The 17,042-nt window shown below is 43.1% G+C and overlaps 1 protein-coding gene and 1 long non-coding RNA gene across 10 annotated transcripts in view; one reads left to right on the top strand and one right to left on the bottom strand.

The window, feature by feature from the left end:
• The window catches only part of LOC131879738 (mucin-2-like), a 42,443-nt gene that overhangs the window by 5,831 nt on the left and 19,570 nt on the right, over positions 1 to 17,042 (bottom strand). The window contains exons 1-5 of one of the 9 annotated variants that reach the window (XM_059226133.1): positions 6,855 to 7,056; positions 4,763 to 6,070; positions 3,581 to 4,015; positions 2,251 to 2,665; positions 1,251 to 1,471 (exon numbers count right to left, since the gene is read on the bottom strand). The exons of 1 other annotated variant lie outside the window; for it this stretch is intronic. In XM_059226133.1, coding sequence (XP_059082116.1) covers positions 1,251 to 1,471; positions 2,251 to 2,665; positions 3,581 to 4,015; positions 4,763 to 6,070; positions 6,855 to 7,056 — 2,581 coding nt within the window. Of the gene's footprint in view, positions 1 to 1,250; positions 1,472 to 2,250; positions 2,666 to 3,580; positions 4,016 to 4,762; positions 6,109 to 6,408; positions 6,551 to 6,807; positions 7,332 to 17,042 lie in introns of those variants that run through there. 7 more of the 9 variants (XM_059226137.1, XM_059226138.1, XM_059226136.1 and 4 more) reach the window with 7 other exon arrangements.
• LOC131879743 (uncharacterized) lies at positions 3,998 to 6,498 on the top strand. The gene is made up of 3 exons (XR_009373188.1): positions 3,998 to 4,404; positions 4,519 to 4,646; positions 6,362 to 6,498. It is a non-coding gene; the product is annotated as an uncharacterized LOC131879743 (long non-coding RNA).

The raw sequence follows: 17,042 nt of genomic DNA, 5'->3' as shown, positions 1-17,042 counted from the left end.
GACTTGACTCGTTCATTGAACTAGGGCAAAATTGAGCACATTCTAAAATAATCGACGAACATTTGGAGCTATTTGCCACACGTTAGAACAAGATGCATAAACGAACTATTGGCAGGTCCGTCGAGGGCCGCCAAAGGAACGTACGGGAAGAGTACAAAGAAAAATTGCAAAGATCCTGCTTCTAATGCTTGCTCACACTTGAGTGGATTATCCACATGATCCGTGTCTGAATGGAGAGTTCGACCAAAGAACTCGTCACTCTTTGCATTTCGACTGGTTTTTGCATAGCACTTCCAACTGATGATGGTTTAGAAAAAAGAGATAGTTGAAGCCCTGAGTTTGGAATTGTTTCCATTTCATGAGTAACAGGATCCACAAAAAGAGGTATGACTGGCGATAAACTCTATTATGAACGCAACCCGAGGTTCGTCAGGGTCTGTTGCACATAGTGAACTAGTTTTGAGTCGGTTTTGTCATGTGTGTTGTTTCATATGTACACATTGGGATGATGCAAATTAAGGGCCTTTGTCTTTTCGATATTTGCAACGGCAACCAGATCATCTTAATCTTATCTGGTTGTCATTCAATTTAGATAATTTGAGGAGATGGAGGCTTTTGAGCACTGCAGACGCTTTGTCGTCAAAGGAGCAACCATCCCAGGGCTCTGGTCCGAAATGAGGTACCAGAGCTCTCTGGATTAAAACCTCCCTAAACGTCATAGACTTGTTCTGTTGGAGTTGTTTGATACGTATTGCAGTTGGTCACCCCGCCCCTCTGATTCTATGAAGTAACCAATGGAGCAGCATCACCGAACCAAGAATGGATGGTCGGACCAATATGGCATCAGGCAACAATCGAGTATCCTCATGTGTTCAAAAAGCCATTTAAGGAGTCACAGAGACGCATCATCAACGATGGTTACGTTGGAAAAGAACCACTTCTAACCGAGAAGTGAATAATCAAGATGACTCTGAAGATCATCACCATTAACATCATCAGGATTGTGTCCTCCTCCACCACCACCTCTCTCTCTCTCTCTTTCTCTCGCTCGCCAAGTTTGACAGTCATTGGAAAATTCAATTGAAATCTGAGATTGCACAATAGGGACACTCGGTACTTTACAGGTCAGAGGTTGAGGACAAAGAACACTCACTCCTGCTCACGTGTGACTCTCTACTCGTACGTCGGTAACGAGGGTAGAATACCACATCACATTCAATTCAAGCGCACAAGCACATCTCAAAACAAACCTTGATTCTCGATGCCAACAAAACCTTGGCTAATTTTCACACCACTCGAATCTTCCATAGACAACTCTTGGAAACCAGCCGAGAATGAGAGCTGACTTGGATCTTGCTCTTTGTCAGCTCCATTGTTTGTAGCCTCTTGGCATAGAGCCCATCTGGAGTTTCTCGAGCCATTACTCGAAGATTGTCGCAAGGCAACGGTACCTTGATTCAGTTCTCGGGAACTGGACACAAAAGACGTTGGTTTGGAGTAAGATAAGGCAAAAAATTGCTTTGTACCATAGAAATGGTTTCGTTTGTGGCCATCAGGGATAGACGTGTGCAAACAAGAGACATGTCCCGGTCTCCAGTGCTCAAGGGGATTTTTTAAAGTGCTTGGTAGCTCTAATTTAGAACAATAATATTCCAGGCCTCGGTGACTTAGGCTCTGAGTAATGACATTCAAGAATTGAATCGACGAGTGATCACTCCATGTCATGTGTGAAACGCGGAATTAAGATGATTGGCAATTAAATGCAATTGCGAAATCCGGTGGAAATCTCCTTGACAGGGGTAAAATGGCATAGCAAAAAGACAGACATTTTAAAGAAATACTCGCTCCTCCCTCTGTCGTGAGTGAGGCAAGCGGAGAGCGACGATGGATCTCGTCTTTAGAATGAATCTCTGCATGTACTCGTACGTACATTGCTTGAAGCTGCGGGCAAATTCGACTTGAGCAATCACTCATTGCTGTCATGCTCGTGGCAAGCAGTGAATGAACCTTGGATTTCTCCCCAAAACACTTTGTGAGCCATTGTCATGTCATGCACGATGGTTGAAAGGGACTAATTATTGCTTGAACAATCAAACTCCGAGTCGGTGAGGAAGATTTGCTTCAACTTTAATTCCGTTCGTTCCTTTCAAGGAGTAAAGACCTCCAAAAGTTTAGCCATGAATGATGTTAAAATTTGCGGAGTGAGTTGGTTGGTTCGATTTTGAGCCTATATTCTACTCCAAATCAGACTTAGGCGTATCCGGAGGCTTGTCAGTGGGTGCATTAGTAGCATGGCCGTAGGATTCAGAGTCCAGGGACATCACCAAATCCAGGATATTCCTGGCTTCCTTTCGTAAAATGGAGTTCCGCTCGATTCGCAAGCAATCCTCCTTTGCCCCTTCCGAATATGCTGGCTTGATTTCCGAGGCAGGAAATCCTGCCCGTTCTCTCTCCAAGATGGCCGTATGAGCATACGAGGTCTTCCTTCTTGACATCCCGAAAGCCAAATCCTTCTCCCTGTGTTCTACTTTCTCCTTGGAGCCAACATCTTCATTATCACGGGCATCGATTTTGTCAATAGATTGATTCAAACTTGACGCTCGTGAGGGGATTTCCTCAGACATGAAGATGTGTCTTGGCCCCATCTTAAGATTTGGCGCCACATCTTGAATGAGATACGGATGATGAAGGAAAAAAACATATTGCCTGAACTGAATCTGCGATTATATGGTCATTGTTTGTTGGACAGAGTGGACACGGACATACATAAGAGATAGGAAGAGGAAAAGGAATTCCAAGTCATCGTCATTACCAATGAATAATGCCATTATGGAATGCAATGAAAACAATTTCAAGGGAGAAGATGTGCAACTAACGATGCAAGCCATCTCTTTTCAGTAGATTGGGCTCTGGAGTTGCCAGTTGCACTGATCAAGACGGACCATGTGCATACATACACATAGTGACAAACACTCGTTTCTTCAGTCATTTCTAGAGATTATCTTCCCAACTTGACATTCACCAAAATGGACCTGTCTCAGGTTGATCATGGCACACACACACACATACACATACACACATATATATATACACACACACTCCCCGCTCCATGGCTATCCTTAAGGTAATGTTCTACGTATAGATATATCTCAAGACACACCGTGTACAAGCCACAAAAACTGGATCCATCATTGATGAGGAGTTCACGTTTATCACATTTATTCCTATACAAACCTCACTGCTTGCTCGATTGGACGATGACGGCTCTTGGCAGTCCTTTGGAAGCTTTTAATTCAAAATGGGCCAATGCCTCCTCCTGTCTTCTAGTTGCGAGTGGCCAATAATGAATGTTCTTCCTGCTTTGGACTTGTTATCCCGCTCCTTTGGCCAATATTATAGAGCATTTAGTCCCGGTTTTAAGGAGGCTCACGGCCCTACTGGCCACTCACCACTAGGGACGACTGGCTCAACGATTGAACGGACTTGGACAAGGACAGGACACCCGGTGGCACTAACACAGAACACATTGGAGCGAATACACAAATACACAAAACCCTTTCAAGACAAGCACATGATTCACCTGCGGCACTTTGATTTTCCGTCTCCCTCAGACTTGAATCCCCAACATCGCGTTTTTTGCCAGAGGATTTCTTTTTCTTCCTCGTCTTGTGCTTCAAAGACCCAGTCTTTGGTTGGACTGATTCGAAATTTCCATCGTCAGCGGCTGCTTGTCGTTGAACTACTTCTTCTGCTTCATCTTTTTGGCCAGGAATGGTAACCAGAGGATCAGCCACACCATCACAGCTGTCCTCCTTGGCGGCCAACAAGCTGCTGCTCACTCCATGCTCGGGTGCTCCGGGAGCAGCCCTCAATCCATTCTCCACCGATTCCATCCCAGGACGTGCTGAACTCGGAGTAGGAGCAAGAGCAAGAGCGGCTGGAGCATGAACAGGGGCAGCTGACGAAGTCGAAGTACCACAGCTCTCAGCTCTGGCAATGTCTTTTCCAATGGAATCTACAGGGCAAACGCAAAGGGAGGAGAAGATGAAGAAGAAAAAGAAGAGGAAGAAATTGAGCGAAACTCTTGCTTCTCCAGGGTACTCTATGTTCTTTTTGATGTATGGAGCAGCACTGGCCCACTCCAAAGGCATCTGGCAAACTCCCTGCTAGCCACCGAACACGCTCTACAAGCACGATGGAAGGGGATACTCTTTCCGAAACACACCACCAACATCACACAGAACTCGCCAAATTCCGGAAAACATCTGACAAACCCTCAAGTTTGGGATGGTTCAATTCGTACCCAAGATTTTAAATGACTCATCCCTTAGTGTTGGGGGGAGGGAGATCGGCACCCTTGGCTTTGGCTCCAAACTAACCACAAGTTGAGTTACCTTGCCAAGGGTAAGTAAGCACTAACATTGAAGGGCCCCTTAGGCCCAGTATGGGCACCTACCAAGGACTGCTTGGCCTATTAGTAATGATGGATTCCCTCGCTAAAGGTTGTTTCTTCTTCAGGAATTAATGAGAGAGAGTACAAACAGACGAACATAGAATCGGTGCATCAAATACGTCTTCAATCATCGTGACGAGATTTGTCTCAAGCATTGTGAAATGGACAGAGTGGAGGAGGACACGCGTTTTAGGTGACAAATCGCCGGTCGAATACGTGCATTTAGAGTCTACTCATAAATATTCACACAGGTGCATCCGACATTCTTGGGTTAGGCCTACTCAAAACCCTCGTTGACTTTCAGCCTACCTTTTGCGTTCAAGGAGAGCCCCCTTGACTGTACAAAACTTTCCGGACTCCATAATGGACCGTCAGATTCAGAACAAGATGGTTGACTTGAATTGGACTTGGAATCAAACGATTTGTAAGGCTTTGGACTGGTGATGAAGGAAAATCTGTCGATGAATTTCGGGCTTGAAAACTCAGAAGGATGCCCTAACTCCGGGTTGCTCTCTGTCAAGTCAAGATCTTCAGGCTTCACTCGTCGGGTTGCTTCCACATCATCGAGAGATGGCATGTCGATATGTGGTGTTGAGGATTGCGGCCCGTTTGGAGTTTCTTCGATTTCATACACCATGACATCAGATTTGGGACGTTTTAGCGTGGGCGTACTAAAACTCTCGGCTCTCATTAGGGTCGGGGCATCAGTATCCGTGATCTCTTCAAAGTTGTGGAACTTCAGCTCTTTCATGACAGGTTGATTGTTCTTGGCGTGTCGATATTTCCCCGTTATGTTTTTGGCCCGTATTGAGGACGAGTAGGAAACAACACTTTTACCGGCGTACACTGGCTTGTACACTAAACTATAGGTTCGCTGGAAGTTGGGTCCTGTTTGGTCGTCCCAATCGGGGGTATAAGGACTCTGAGGACCATCACTAAGATTCTTGACACTGGATTCGAAATCAAGACTTTGGAGCCGGAGCAGCTTCCTCGGATCCATCCCAGAGCCATGGGCATCGTTCAATTCTAAAGGGCTCTTAATCTGGTTGGCTTTCCAAGTGGTGACGAGCTTCTCTTCAAGAGCCTTTGGTAATGAGATTGGCTCGGGTGGTTTCGAGCTCGCGGAGTTCATGCCCGCAAATTTATCTTTCGCCTTCAAAAAGCTCTCTCGAAGTGCAGACTTGGGGACTGACGTCTTCTGAGCACTCCTCTTGTCAGCAAAAGATCTACCTTGTACTGGCGGCTCATCCACGCGCTTGGCATGAATTCCATTCCCGCCCAGTGACTCAGAGATGACTTTGTCCACATCCACGATATCTGACGTGCGTGTTTGAACCGTGTACTTTCGTTCCACGTTTTCCCCACTGATCCGAGGGGTCACACTTGGCTTCCTGGAGTCCCCCTTGTTCTCCTTGTTGTTCCCTGGGGCAGCGTCTTGGGTTCTACGCTTGATCGCCGGGGAGTTATTTGCCAATTCAATGTAAATTACCGAACGTTTGCCTTGCTCCTCTGAGGGGTTGATCACTTCTTGTGGAGCACTTTCGGCGGGGTTTGTATTCACCCAAGCTCGCCAAGCTGCAGGGACTGTCTCTGAACCCGGCATGTCTGTTTTCCTCTCTAGAGACAAATAAATAAACGGGTGTGGGGGTGAGACACTGGAAGGTAGCAAAAGTTCTGAATGATTTTACTGGATGGAAGCCTTATACTTTCAAGTGAAACGCTACTGAATCCCTAGGAAATTCCCAGACAAATGATTAGGTTTGCTCAATGCATTCCCGGATTTGGAGAGATCGGTGCATTTACATTGCCAAGGCTTTCTATTTGCTCTCTCCCGCAATCTCCTCCCCCCATTTGAATTGTACAAAGATGGCTTTCCTCGTCTCGAATGTTTCACCCTTTCCATTCCAGATGTGTCTGTCTTCGTTCCTTTTTGCCCTCCTTCTTTCAATCCTCACCCTTCTGTGTTCCAAACCGAAAAATGTTCGAAGTGAATCCTTGACAAGAGAAGCACTTAAAAAACTTTGTCAGCCATCTCGTGATGAAATCCATCGGAAAGGAAGGTCTTCCATGAAACCTGCTAGAGTAAGTCACTTTGAGAAACAAAAACCCAGCACCAAGAGCAAAGACGAGTTAGTTGCTCCTTGGTAAATGTTTCAAGCAACACTAATTGCGTCGAGATCTAATTCTATGGAATGTATGCAAGCCATCCTTTATCTTCTATTGTTAATCTCTTCTTGAACCGACACACCGCCTTCTACTTTCTCCAAGCCTTTTTTTTGAGCCGGTTGGACAGGGTGACCAAACACTGATCTTGCGCTCCAGGACTTTGTTCGTTTCCAGGATCGACAACTTACTTCTCCTACCTTCTCAGTGGCCCACTCTTCTTCAGCTATGCTCTGACCTTTGTCCAAGTCCAGATATCGGTGATCTTTGTCCAAGGTTTCCGAAGATTGGCTCGCCTCGGTAATCACGTCAGGAATGGGGTCCACTACTTTATCTTCTGGGGCGGAGAACTTCTCTTCGCGATATCTTTGGCCTAAGTTGTCACGGAAGCAACTCAAGCTTCGATTGGCCATGATGACGAGTCGACTCGATTCAAGCATGTTCCCAAGATAGTCACTTTTATCACAAGATAAGGGTACGTATGCCCGAGTTTAAAAAACACACTCACCAAATTCACTTTTACGATCGTACGTACGACCTTCGTCACATCAATCAACTGAGCCACAAGTGTGGAAAACTGGGCATTGGCATGCCTCATACCACCCAAGCCAATCAGAGCTCTTCCTGTTTGCCTCTCAGGTTGAACGTTGGCTTTCTCTTTACTGAATGTTATTTTCAGAGAGAGACCCGCTTATGAGTGACAACAATTGTCAAGGCTAAAGTGGCAAGCTCTCGTTGCATCCAAGGGTGTTTTGTTTTGATTGACAAGCCATTATTATTGAACTGAGGGCCCCTCTCTCTCTCTTTCTCTCTCCTCACTTTTGGCGATTCGTGATCAAATGCCCCGGACTAATCAGTTGTGGGTCGGACGTGTCTAGTTACCAAGTTACATGCTCAAATGGGCTCGACTAGTACGTAGAGTAGGATATGTTTGTGGATGTAGTGAGAGGAGCCTGACGTGTTCAGTTTGTGGTTAGAGTTACTCATAGCGATCAATTTCAGCTTTTTCAATGGTGAATCCGATTTGGCGATAAGAGACTATGAAACGTATTTCTAAACAGAACTTAATGAAGAGAAAAAGCTCAATAATTCCCTCGGAATGAGGATCTGTGAGGGAAGCTTATTATCATTTATCAGCCATTTACCTCTGTTTGACATTTTTATTGATCAAATTGTTGATCAAACGCGTTTCGTCACGATTGTTAAGGTTTCATGTTAGAATCTTAACAATCCTTAGCACAGGAAAGTGCATTGAGAAATAAAAAACATTTTTAGAGCAGATTAGGATTTTGAAGAGGCTTCGTTCGTTCCTGTTCAATTTATTGAATAGTACAAAAAGATGTCGAGGTCTTCACCTCAAATGTTTAGCCTCTACGACCCTTTAACTATGGCCATAAAAATTCGATTCAAGAATAAGCCATGTTTTATGAATGATGGCAAGGACGGGGTAATTAAATGCACTCACATCCACACATCCACATATCAATCCAAAGACCTACTTTTTATCAAGCTTTTCATTAGCAGGGTGGGATCCCTTAAGTTCTGAGGTGTCCCTCAGAGAGGCAAGAAATGCAAAAAAGTAAATTCGAGGGGAAACGCCCACAAAAACCGCAACAAAAGTTGTGGTGGACAACTGCCGCCCTCCCCAGCCAGTCAGTCCTCACCCATTCCACATCCAAGAATAACTAATTATTATTCAGTTTGCCTCGGAGAACTGGAACCAATGAAGCTGTACATCTGTCGTGAATGATCCCAGATCCATTCTATGCGAAACGGAATCTTTGGGTAGGGGTGTCTCCAAAATTGAACGCCGTATCTCAAGCTTCCCAACTCTGAACGCAATACTCAACCACTGGAATCAACGAGTCGGAAGGAACTGACGTTGATTATCAGGGTTGTGACTTTAATCAGAACACGAAATAAAGTATTGTGGCGAAAAAAAGCACAAAACCAAAAATTCGTTATTGAAATGATTTAAAACTTTGATAAACCGTTTGAACGGCATGTCTGCTCCCAAAAAGTTTTTTGACCAATATCAAAGCAAAAAAAAGATCAAAATGATTTTTTCCTTTTGCCAAATTGAGCACTGAAAAAATACAAAAGACACAAAAACACGAAAAAAAGAATTGGTTAAGATTATTATCATTGATCAATAGTAAGCTCTATTGTACTTTCTGTGTCATGGTTACGTATTAATTCATGGGTATAGGAGAAAAACGGAGATAGGAAATTGATTAAGAAGAACATTTTAAAAAGGGGGACAATTCTGATACAAGCATTTATGGCACTTATGAATTTTCCTATACATTGGATGGAACGAGCGGCCAATGGTAAGTAGTTCCACTAAGACGATGCCTGCTGGACAAAAATTGCGTCCTTTTTTTTCTTTTACTAAAGGTCTCCTTTCTCGTTGTTTTTTAAGCGCAGAAGTTTCGTACCTTTTATTGCCTCTTGATCATATTCAGTGCACGCGCGTTTGTTAATTCAATCAAACAGCAAATCAAGACGAGCCTAACACTTACTTACATTACTAAAAAACTTTGCTGATGTTTATTCAAGATCTGCCCCCTGTTTTTCAAAATAAAAAAAGGCCAATGATTTAAAGCATTTTGATTATCGATTATACATTGTCTCTTGAGTTCATCTTGGTTGTCAGTGTGCTTCAGTCTTTCATGACTCATACGGAGTTCGGATCGGTAAATTCAATGGCGACTGACAATGGTTGGTTGGTCTGTGGAAGGATTAGACTTTTAGACTTGGCATATCCAAGTCATCACGATTCTCTAGGTTGGGCATTCGTTTCCCAACGTTAGAAGTGATTCTTTGATGTCTACTCATCATTGCTCATTCCAAATGTCATGTTCAACCCGTGGAATCGTTTTTGACAGACGTCTCCAATTGAGAATTTGCCAATTCAAAGTGGGCACAGCCCCAATTTCATTATATTTCGCCAACCCAAATGTGTCTGTAGGTGGAACCCATTTAGCCTTTGTCATTCCCTTTAATGGTGCCAAATGAGGAGAATAAGTTAGCATTCAGGATCGTTAATATGCACCAATCGCATTGGCTTCATTGAAAAGCTGCAATCTTGGACGTCAATTAATGCTTTTGGACACTGATCCGTCAAAACGATTGGTAGAATAGCATAAAAAACGTGCCTCATTACCCGCACAAGGATTGCCAAAGGGACTCTTCATTGAATGGGATTTTTGGAAGGAAACCCTTGAACCTCTCAGATGACCTTGAAGTTCTTGAAGTTCTATGCAATATAACTTGACCACCCCAGTGAGTCTAAGATCAAGAGGTTATCTCCTGGAAGCAACAGGATTGTCGCTGAATGATCTATCCAATCTTCTCCATCAAGGAACATGAGGCATTGATCAAAGAATAGATGTAAGGGACTTTAGTTGATTATAAAATCATTTCAGTTTTGAAAACTGATCCCAACAAATCTTGAATGAAGCATCAATCATTCACATTTTGTAAATGAGGCAAACGTTCCAATGATGATAACTGGTTTCTCGAACAACAATTTGTCTGCGGTTTTAGATTATCAAAGTATTCGTCCTCAAATTGACACGACTATTGCAATCAAGCGCCAAAATTCTGTAAGATTCCAATCGATATAAAATTGAAACCCTCATTCGTCACAACATTGTCTAATACAAGCAAAACAACTTAAGGACCAACGCAAGCAGTTGTTTATTGAAAGGTATGTAACCTGGCTAATCAAAGTCCAAAGAACTGAAATATTGGAGGGTAGAGAATGGTAGAATGGTCATTTCAAGTCCAATCAAATTCAGATCTGGCGTTGAGTCCGTCCACGTCTTGGGTCAAAATCAACAATGCTCCACATTCGTACAGTCAGTAACTGCTCGAACTGTCATATGGTCAATTCGTGTGGATCGTCGCTAGTTGAAGCTGAGAGCCTTAAAATATGAGCCCCATACTCAAGAAACATGTTTCTTCCCACTTTGACCGCGACTAAAGGGACATCGGGAATTCATGGACCCGACGGGCGTTTCCTTTTCATAAATAAAACCAATATTCAGGAGCTGCATGACTGAAAAATGCTACAGTCCAAGAGAGTGTTCGAGCATATTAGTCATAAAAGACTTGTAAACAGTTTTTACGAATATATGTAGTTCGTGCTGTTATTATAACTATTCTGTAAGAGAAGCTCCAAAAACAACAGCGATGATTTAAGTCGTAATAAAGTTAGCACATACCAAACACAGCATATACATAAATGCTCTAGTGCTTTGTTGATGTAATGGGTATTGGGCTGAAAACGCTTCATTGTGCAGAATTTGAGTTGACCTTAGCCCAGGTAACACCGACGTCCTCGCCCCTGTTGACTGAACAACACCGTATCATTGGTTTAGAACACGAATGGAGCACGAACATGTGAGTGGTCAAAGCTTGATTCAAGTCTCTTATCCTGGTTAGGAAATACTGAACAGAGCTTTCAGATAAAAATACTTGTCGGTCATTTTTAGTTTCAGTGGAAAAAGCACTCTATATTGACTTGCCTACTTGATGAACGCAACATGTTCCCTAAAAAAGAATCGATCTTCCGATATCCCGAAGGATCAGTGAATCAGCCATCTCCGATCATCAAAGCCCATCCATTCATGACTCACTCTAATGTGCCTTTTATGCAACGAATGGAATTGCGAGTGTTTCAAGCCGCAACTCAACTGGTTCCCGAAAACCAATCACCCCGAATCACAACCCTTTGATCACCATTATTACCCTGTGCACTTCTCTCGAAATTGAGGCGCTTCCGAGGACATCTCGGCGCTTCACAGGAATCAAGTGGAAATAACCTTGGCGGATTGGGTGGAAATATGAAAAATGACTTTGCTCGGCTGGAGGGTACTGTTCAACATTGTCTACATATGTCTGGGATTTAGGCCACAGGCTTGTTTCTGGCCGAAAGGAGTTTACGGCTTTGTCCGCTCAATCCTGCCTGATCTTACTACACCGAACTTCGAACTACTCTTGAGTGGATATGCGCTCTCTCCTTAGTAGTACACATACGTTGTACATGCACCTAGGGATGCCCCCTTTGCACGCCATCCATTTGCTACGAGATGATGATAAATGGTTTGAGGTTGCAAAAGATTCTGCTGTAATGTCTGCAAATTGACAAGACATTCACGTAGACTTCTTAATTATGCAACGTCCACCTTTCGAACCGTTTTTACGAGCCAATCCGTACTTTTGAAACTAGATTGTTTCGATGGGCCCTTTACTGAACGTCAACAACCGCAGGTGACTCGGTGTGGAGATTGATGATGGTTTTGGTACGTGTTCCCATTACTCGCGTCCACTTGTAGAGAGCCAAGAAGTTCATGCCTCGAGACTGGAAATGTTTCAAGTTCTTTTTTTTGCATGTTGTGACCCTTGAGTTTTTGGGAGAGGGTGATGAACACGTCCTGACATTGGCTTGATCGTGTTATGTGTACAATGTACCATAGACCCACAGGCGAATATCAGGAAGGGTTCAACAATGCTGTGGAGGAGATCTCTGGCATAGAGGCTGCTTCCAAGAAACAAAGACGGCTCTGTTGGATTTTGATGGCGATCAGACCGATATGTTGAATGTATGCATGTATATATGTATGTAGCGGCATCCCAACGCAATTTCTGATTCAATTAAGTTTTAGATTCTAAGACCTGGGTTCATTGATGAGTGGTGATAAGTCGTATGTAACCTTGGCTGGCCAAATAAGGAACCATAATCGAGGCTGGATGGGTTGCTGGATTGATGAGAACGTTGGCTGAGCTTTGTTGTGCTGAATATGGTAGTTTAATCATTTAAAAAAGGCAATTATTTCGTCTCGAATTGAACCGCAACTCAAGATGGGCCCAAACTATCTCCTTGAGGAACGCCATCGTTTCTGCGCAAATCTCACTAGCAAGATACAAAGTTCACATAATGCTTATATGTAGGCTAGTGTTCAATGGTATAGACCAATCGAGCGTAATTGTGGCAGATGAGATGTGTCTCCCAATTTTGATGACAATATTTGGGATCAGTAAAAGCAGGAAATATGCTCCCAATGATTTTAAGACTCGTTCTGTATACTAAATCTAGTGATCCATCTAGAGAATCATTCACCTGTGCGTTGTAAAGGATTTGCTTTAAAGAACCATTAAGCCAAAATGATAAAACTCAACCTCATTTGAATCATGACCTTAAACCCCAACTAATGACCAACAGTTGATGTAAATATGAGAAGAGGAAAAGATAAATATGACCCAAACTTGGAAACCTTTTGTCTTACACTGTCCAAATTGGTTGATAATTCAAGGACTGGTAGATGACCAGTATTTTGCCCAATTATGAATACCTTTAGGTTCTCCCATAAGAGTGTTTGATAAGCAATGGTATTATGCTCTGTATTCGAAATGACGTGTAAATTGTGGTTTGAAGGACAAATTTTGCATTAATTAAGTCCCCATAACCGAATATCAATTGAAAACATTATCGACTCTTCGAAACGTTAAGTTTCATTGCATGAAATCCTCGTACAACATTTCAATCATTAGCATGCATTTCATTGGTTGCCTAATGTCATAACAACAAATGAACAACCATTAATTTCTAAAAAGGCAATTGCCCTCAATTTCCTTCTTTTTAACTTCACAAAAAACAGATAATAGCGGAACCAAAGCCAGCTTCAATGACATATCAAGTTCCTGAGTCCTACTTCCTGTGCTTGTGGTTCAATTGTCAAAATCTTTGTTTTCGTTGTTTTATCCTCAAACCCAAACCCACGGATGTAACCTAAGGAATCGACCACAGTTTTGAGCTCAATCAGTCCGCCTGATCAACATTCCTTGGGGTCTTGGCGTGTCACGAGTACTCACATGAGAGACTTTTCCGCCGTTCGGCCTCGAGAATGGATGACCGTCTCCGAAAATAGTTGACATTCTGGGCGTCATTGGGGCTGCTGCCGGACGAAATTGATGAGGACGACCAGGCATTGGAGAGACTGGTCAATCGATACGGTGTTTCTGCGATGCCACTAAACATGGTTGATTCGACCGTGCACTTCTGATTCTTACACCGTGGTGACACTCAACATTGATGACATTTCTTTCCGCCCAACCCAGGTCACGTGGGCTTGATCCGGCCACATGCTCACAATCGAACCCTCTCGGCACAAGTAATCAACCATTGGAGATGATTTGAATGAAATGCAATCCACTACATGATCAGACACTGTCCACCAACCAACGACCAACTACCAACTGAACTACCAACTGCAGAACCATGAGGGCATGAGGACATCGCTCAAGTTTTGGAAGTTTGGAGCGGCTCAAGAAGTGTGCGAGTATTAACTCGTCCGACGTACTCTAGTGGTAAGTAGTACGTAAGTCGTAAGTCGTGTACGACTAGTTCGAGTGTACCCGGTATGCAACACCACACATGGACCATTTCGGACGTCGATGGAGAGGGGAGGGGGGGGCATATTGGGGTGAACCACTACAGGCTCACTAGCATATGCACATCATTTGGGATGTCAAGAAGTTGCTTTGGGCAGACAGTTTGGCATCGCGTCCAAAGATGGTTTGGTGGACCCATTGCGGATTTATTGGTAACTTGGCCATAGTAAGGAATTTCTACCTTTTACGCTATTCCATCTCGTACGACTAAATGTTGTCAGTCCTTCTAAGAAGAATTATCTGCGCAATTCAATTAAAATATCATGTTCTGATGTTTCAGTTCCTTTGAGTGTCGCATCTATTCTCAGTATCATATTTGAATTAGCATATGACTTTTTGATTCCTTTTATCTATTTTCAGTCTGATGCCGTCGTGTTGCTACATTTTAACTGCAAGAAGAGGGAAAGAGCACTATCAAAACACGAAGCAACTTTATCAAAAGCTCAGAACTCAATGAGAACAACAAAGCCCCCTCTAACCACTGAAAATCTCTGACAAGTTTACCCTTGATCAGTGCTTTTTTTGAGTGCCCAGGATCGGTCACTCTGTGGAAATACTCTACGTACGAACATGAGTGAGTGAGTGTATGTGCATATGAGTAACGGCCTGGATGATGATGATGATGATGATGATGAAGATAGGGAATTAGCTCCTCTCGGCAACTCAATCGAGGAATTGTCATGAGTCAATTGTGCATATATTCGATCAATTCATGTCCAACTTGAACCACATGCCTCATCATGCATATCGTTACGATCTTTGAAAAGGTCCCTCTCCAGCATTGGAATCCTGGATGGATAGCAATGCTGGCTTGAATGCCCTGTTACTCCCTGTGCAGATTAGAATGGATGGATGGAGACGGCACAGGAAATAAGCCAAGGGCAAAATATTTACGTTTGTTAAGAGCACTTTGAGCATGTTAATGATTTAGTGGCCTAGACTCGGCAAAGAACAGGCCTTCAAGTGAGTGTGTGAATATTAGAAGGGCACAATTAAGCCTCCGCAATAAAACGTCAAGCATCCTCCCGAATAACTGAGCTCATTCCGCTAATTACTTCACGAAGTTGGTTGGGATTTCTTCTCAGATAGATAGTGTAGTACACAACAGTAGGTGACGAGCACTTCAGGTTTTGGCAAGCATGGTGTCCTCAAGACCCAAACCAGATTTTGAATAAAGTTGGGCTGGGCGTTGAAATTTGAACAATCCCTACAGGGGTCTTTCCATCTCGACGACGTTCTAAATTCTTTTATGAACTTGTATTTTACGAATCTCAAAGACTTTTATGTTTCAAAGGAAGATACTCGGCCCTACTGGAGATACATACATAAGTTTTTTCATTCAATTTTAAGCCTCTTTCCACTTTGGATTCGTTTATTGGTTCCAATTGATCATTGCGTTATCTTTGACTTGTTTGTGGATAAAGACGAACGTGTGGACAATCCAAACAATTAAAAAAAAGTCAGCATTCATCCCAATCTTGATATGTCCTCAAAACACGCCATAACTTGCGTCTTTTATTCGCACAATTAGCACTACTACCAAGGAAAGAGCGCTCTACACGAGGGCCTGTATGACACCCAGTTGCTCGCTCTTTGAGATATTTTGGGCGTGAACTGGGGTCGCATTTAAGGCGATTTTTTTTTCTAGCGCGTATGTTAGCCAGCCGTCTACGTAGTAAGTAGACAAAGAAAGCCAAATGGAGCAAGATTAACAGATTGACTGTCCTATCCAAATGCAAAGCACCATCCAATATGTCAATGGAGTGTTGAGAGTCAATCCTCCTCTGTCCTTTGTTTTTTAACGGGCAATGTTGGTGCTCTACCTACGTCGCCCAAATACATTTCTTGTTTGGACGCGAAAACCTCAATAAGGCTAAATTGAATTGCAAACCCCTTACTTTGCTAACTTGGACTTTACATGTCATTGATGTCATTAATGCAACTTCCAACTGATTGTATCTACTGACACTCCATGTCTGTTTAACTAAACCTCTCAATATCCATCAACTTACCCATGTTACTGCAAATCTTGGAATCAACGACCTTTACCTTCCAACCACTAAAAAGTGCGCTTTTAAGCGTGAAAGTGAGCCTCATGTGACGATTTTGGGTCCTTTGGCTTGAAAATAGGATCCAGTTGGGATCCCAGGAGGCAAAAATGTCCTTCTCCACCCTCAAGTGGGCATGTAAAAGACCTGGAATATTGAGGGCTTTGGCAAGACTTACACGTCTTTACGAGATCATGGCCAAGTAAAAGGAAGGTGAAAGCTTGACGATTAGCCCTAAAAGTGATGGCATCAGAAGGGATGTAAATACCGTCACTCGTGTACCCTTGGGCTTGAGGATGGGGCCAGAGGGCACGGGGTTGTCGTGGAGACAACTGGAAAGTCTTGACTGATTACTACTGATGGGGATCAAACGAATAATCACGGGAGGTTGCGGCTAGGGCTACCAATTTACCTTTTGAAAGGGAAATGACATTACTTGTGAAATGTCATAAACCCGTTTATTAGCCTCAAAAGGTAACCCTGATTTTTCCTTCCGTATAACCAGGGTTGCTTTTTGCTCAAATTTAACTGGTATTGAATTGGTATTTTCTTGTATCGTGTGTTATTTTTTTCAGCGAATCTTCGATTTCTTTTGTCAGGTACAATAGTGTATGTTAGGGATTCAAAAATTGTAACAAAGGTAGCGACAATAACAAAAACTGTTTACGTTACGACGTAATCGGCTGGTGCTTTCACTTTCCAAGTTTTCTGGCAACCTTGAGTTTGAAATTTGATTTGACCCCATCACTATTGACTACCGTATATTTAGTGTGTTGAGACGAACCATATCTATGATTGATATTTTCAGTTGAAGATGAAATGTTCTTTCTGCATAAAGCCAAGAAAAAGCGGGCAGAGTTGCGATCATGTGCTTTGTCTATGACTAAACACTTTGATTTTAGAGTAAACTTATCCGCATT

Source organism: Tigriopus californicus, chromosome 4 (assembly GCF_007210705.1).
Source record: "Tigriopus californicus strain San Diego chromosome 4, Tcal_SD_v2.1, whole genome shotgun sequence".
NCBI classification, from domain to species: Eukaryota; Metazoa; Arthropoda; class Copepoda; order Harpacticoida; family Harpacticidae; genus Tigriopus; species Tigriopus californicus.
The sequence above is the reverse complement of the archived record's forward strand: the minus strand, read 5'-3'. Positions and strand labels throughout refer to the sequence as shown.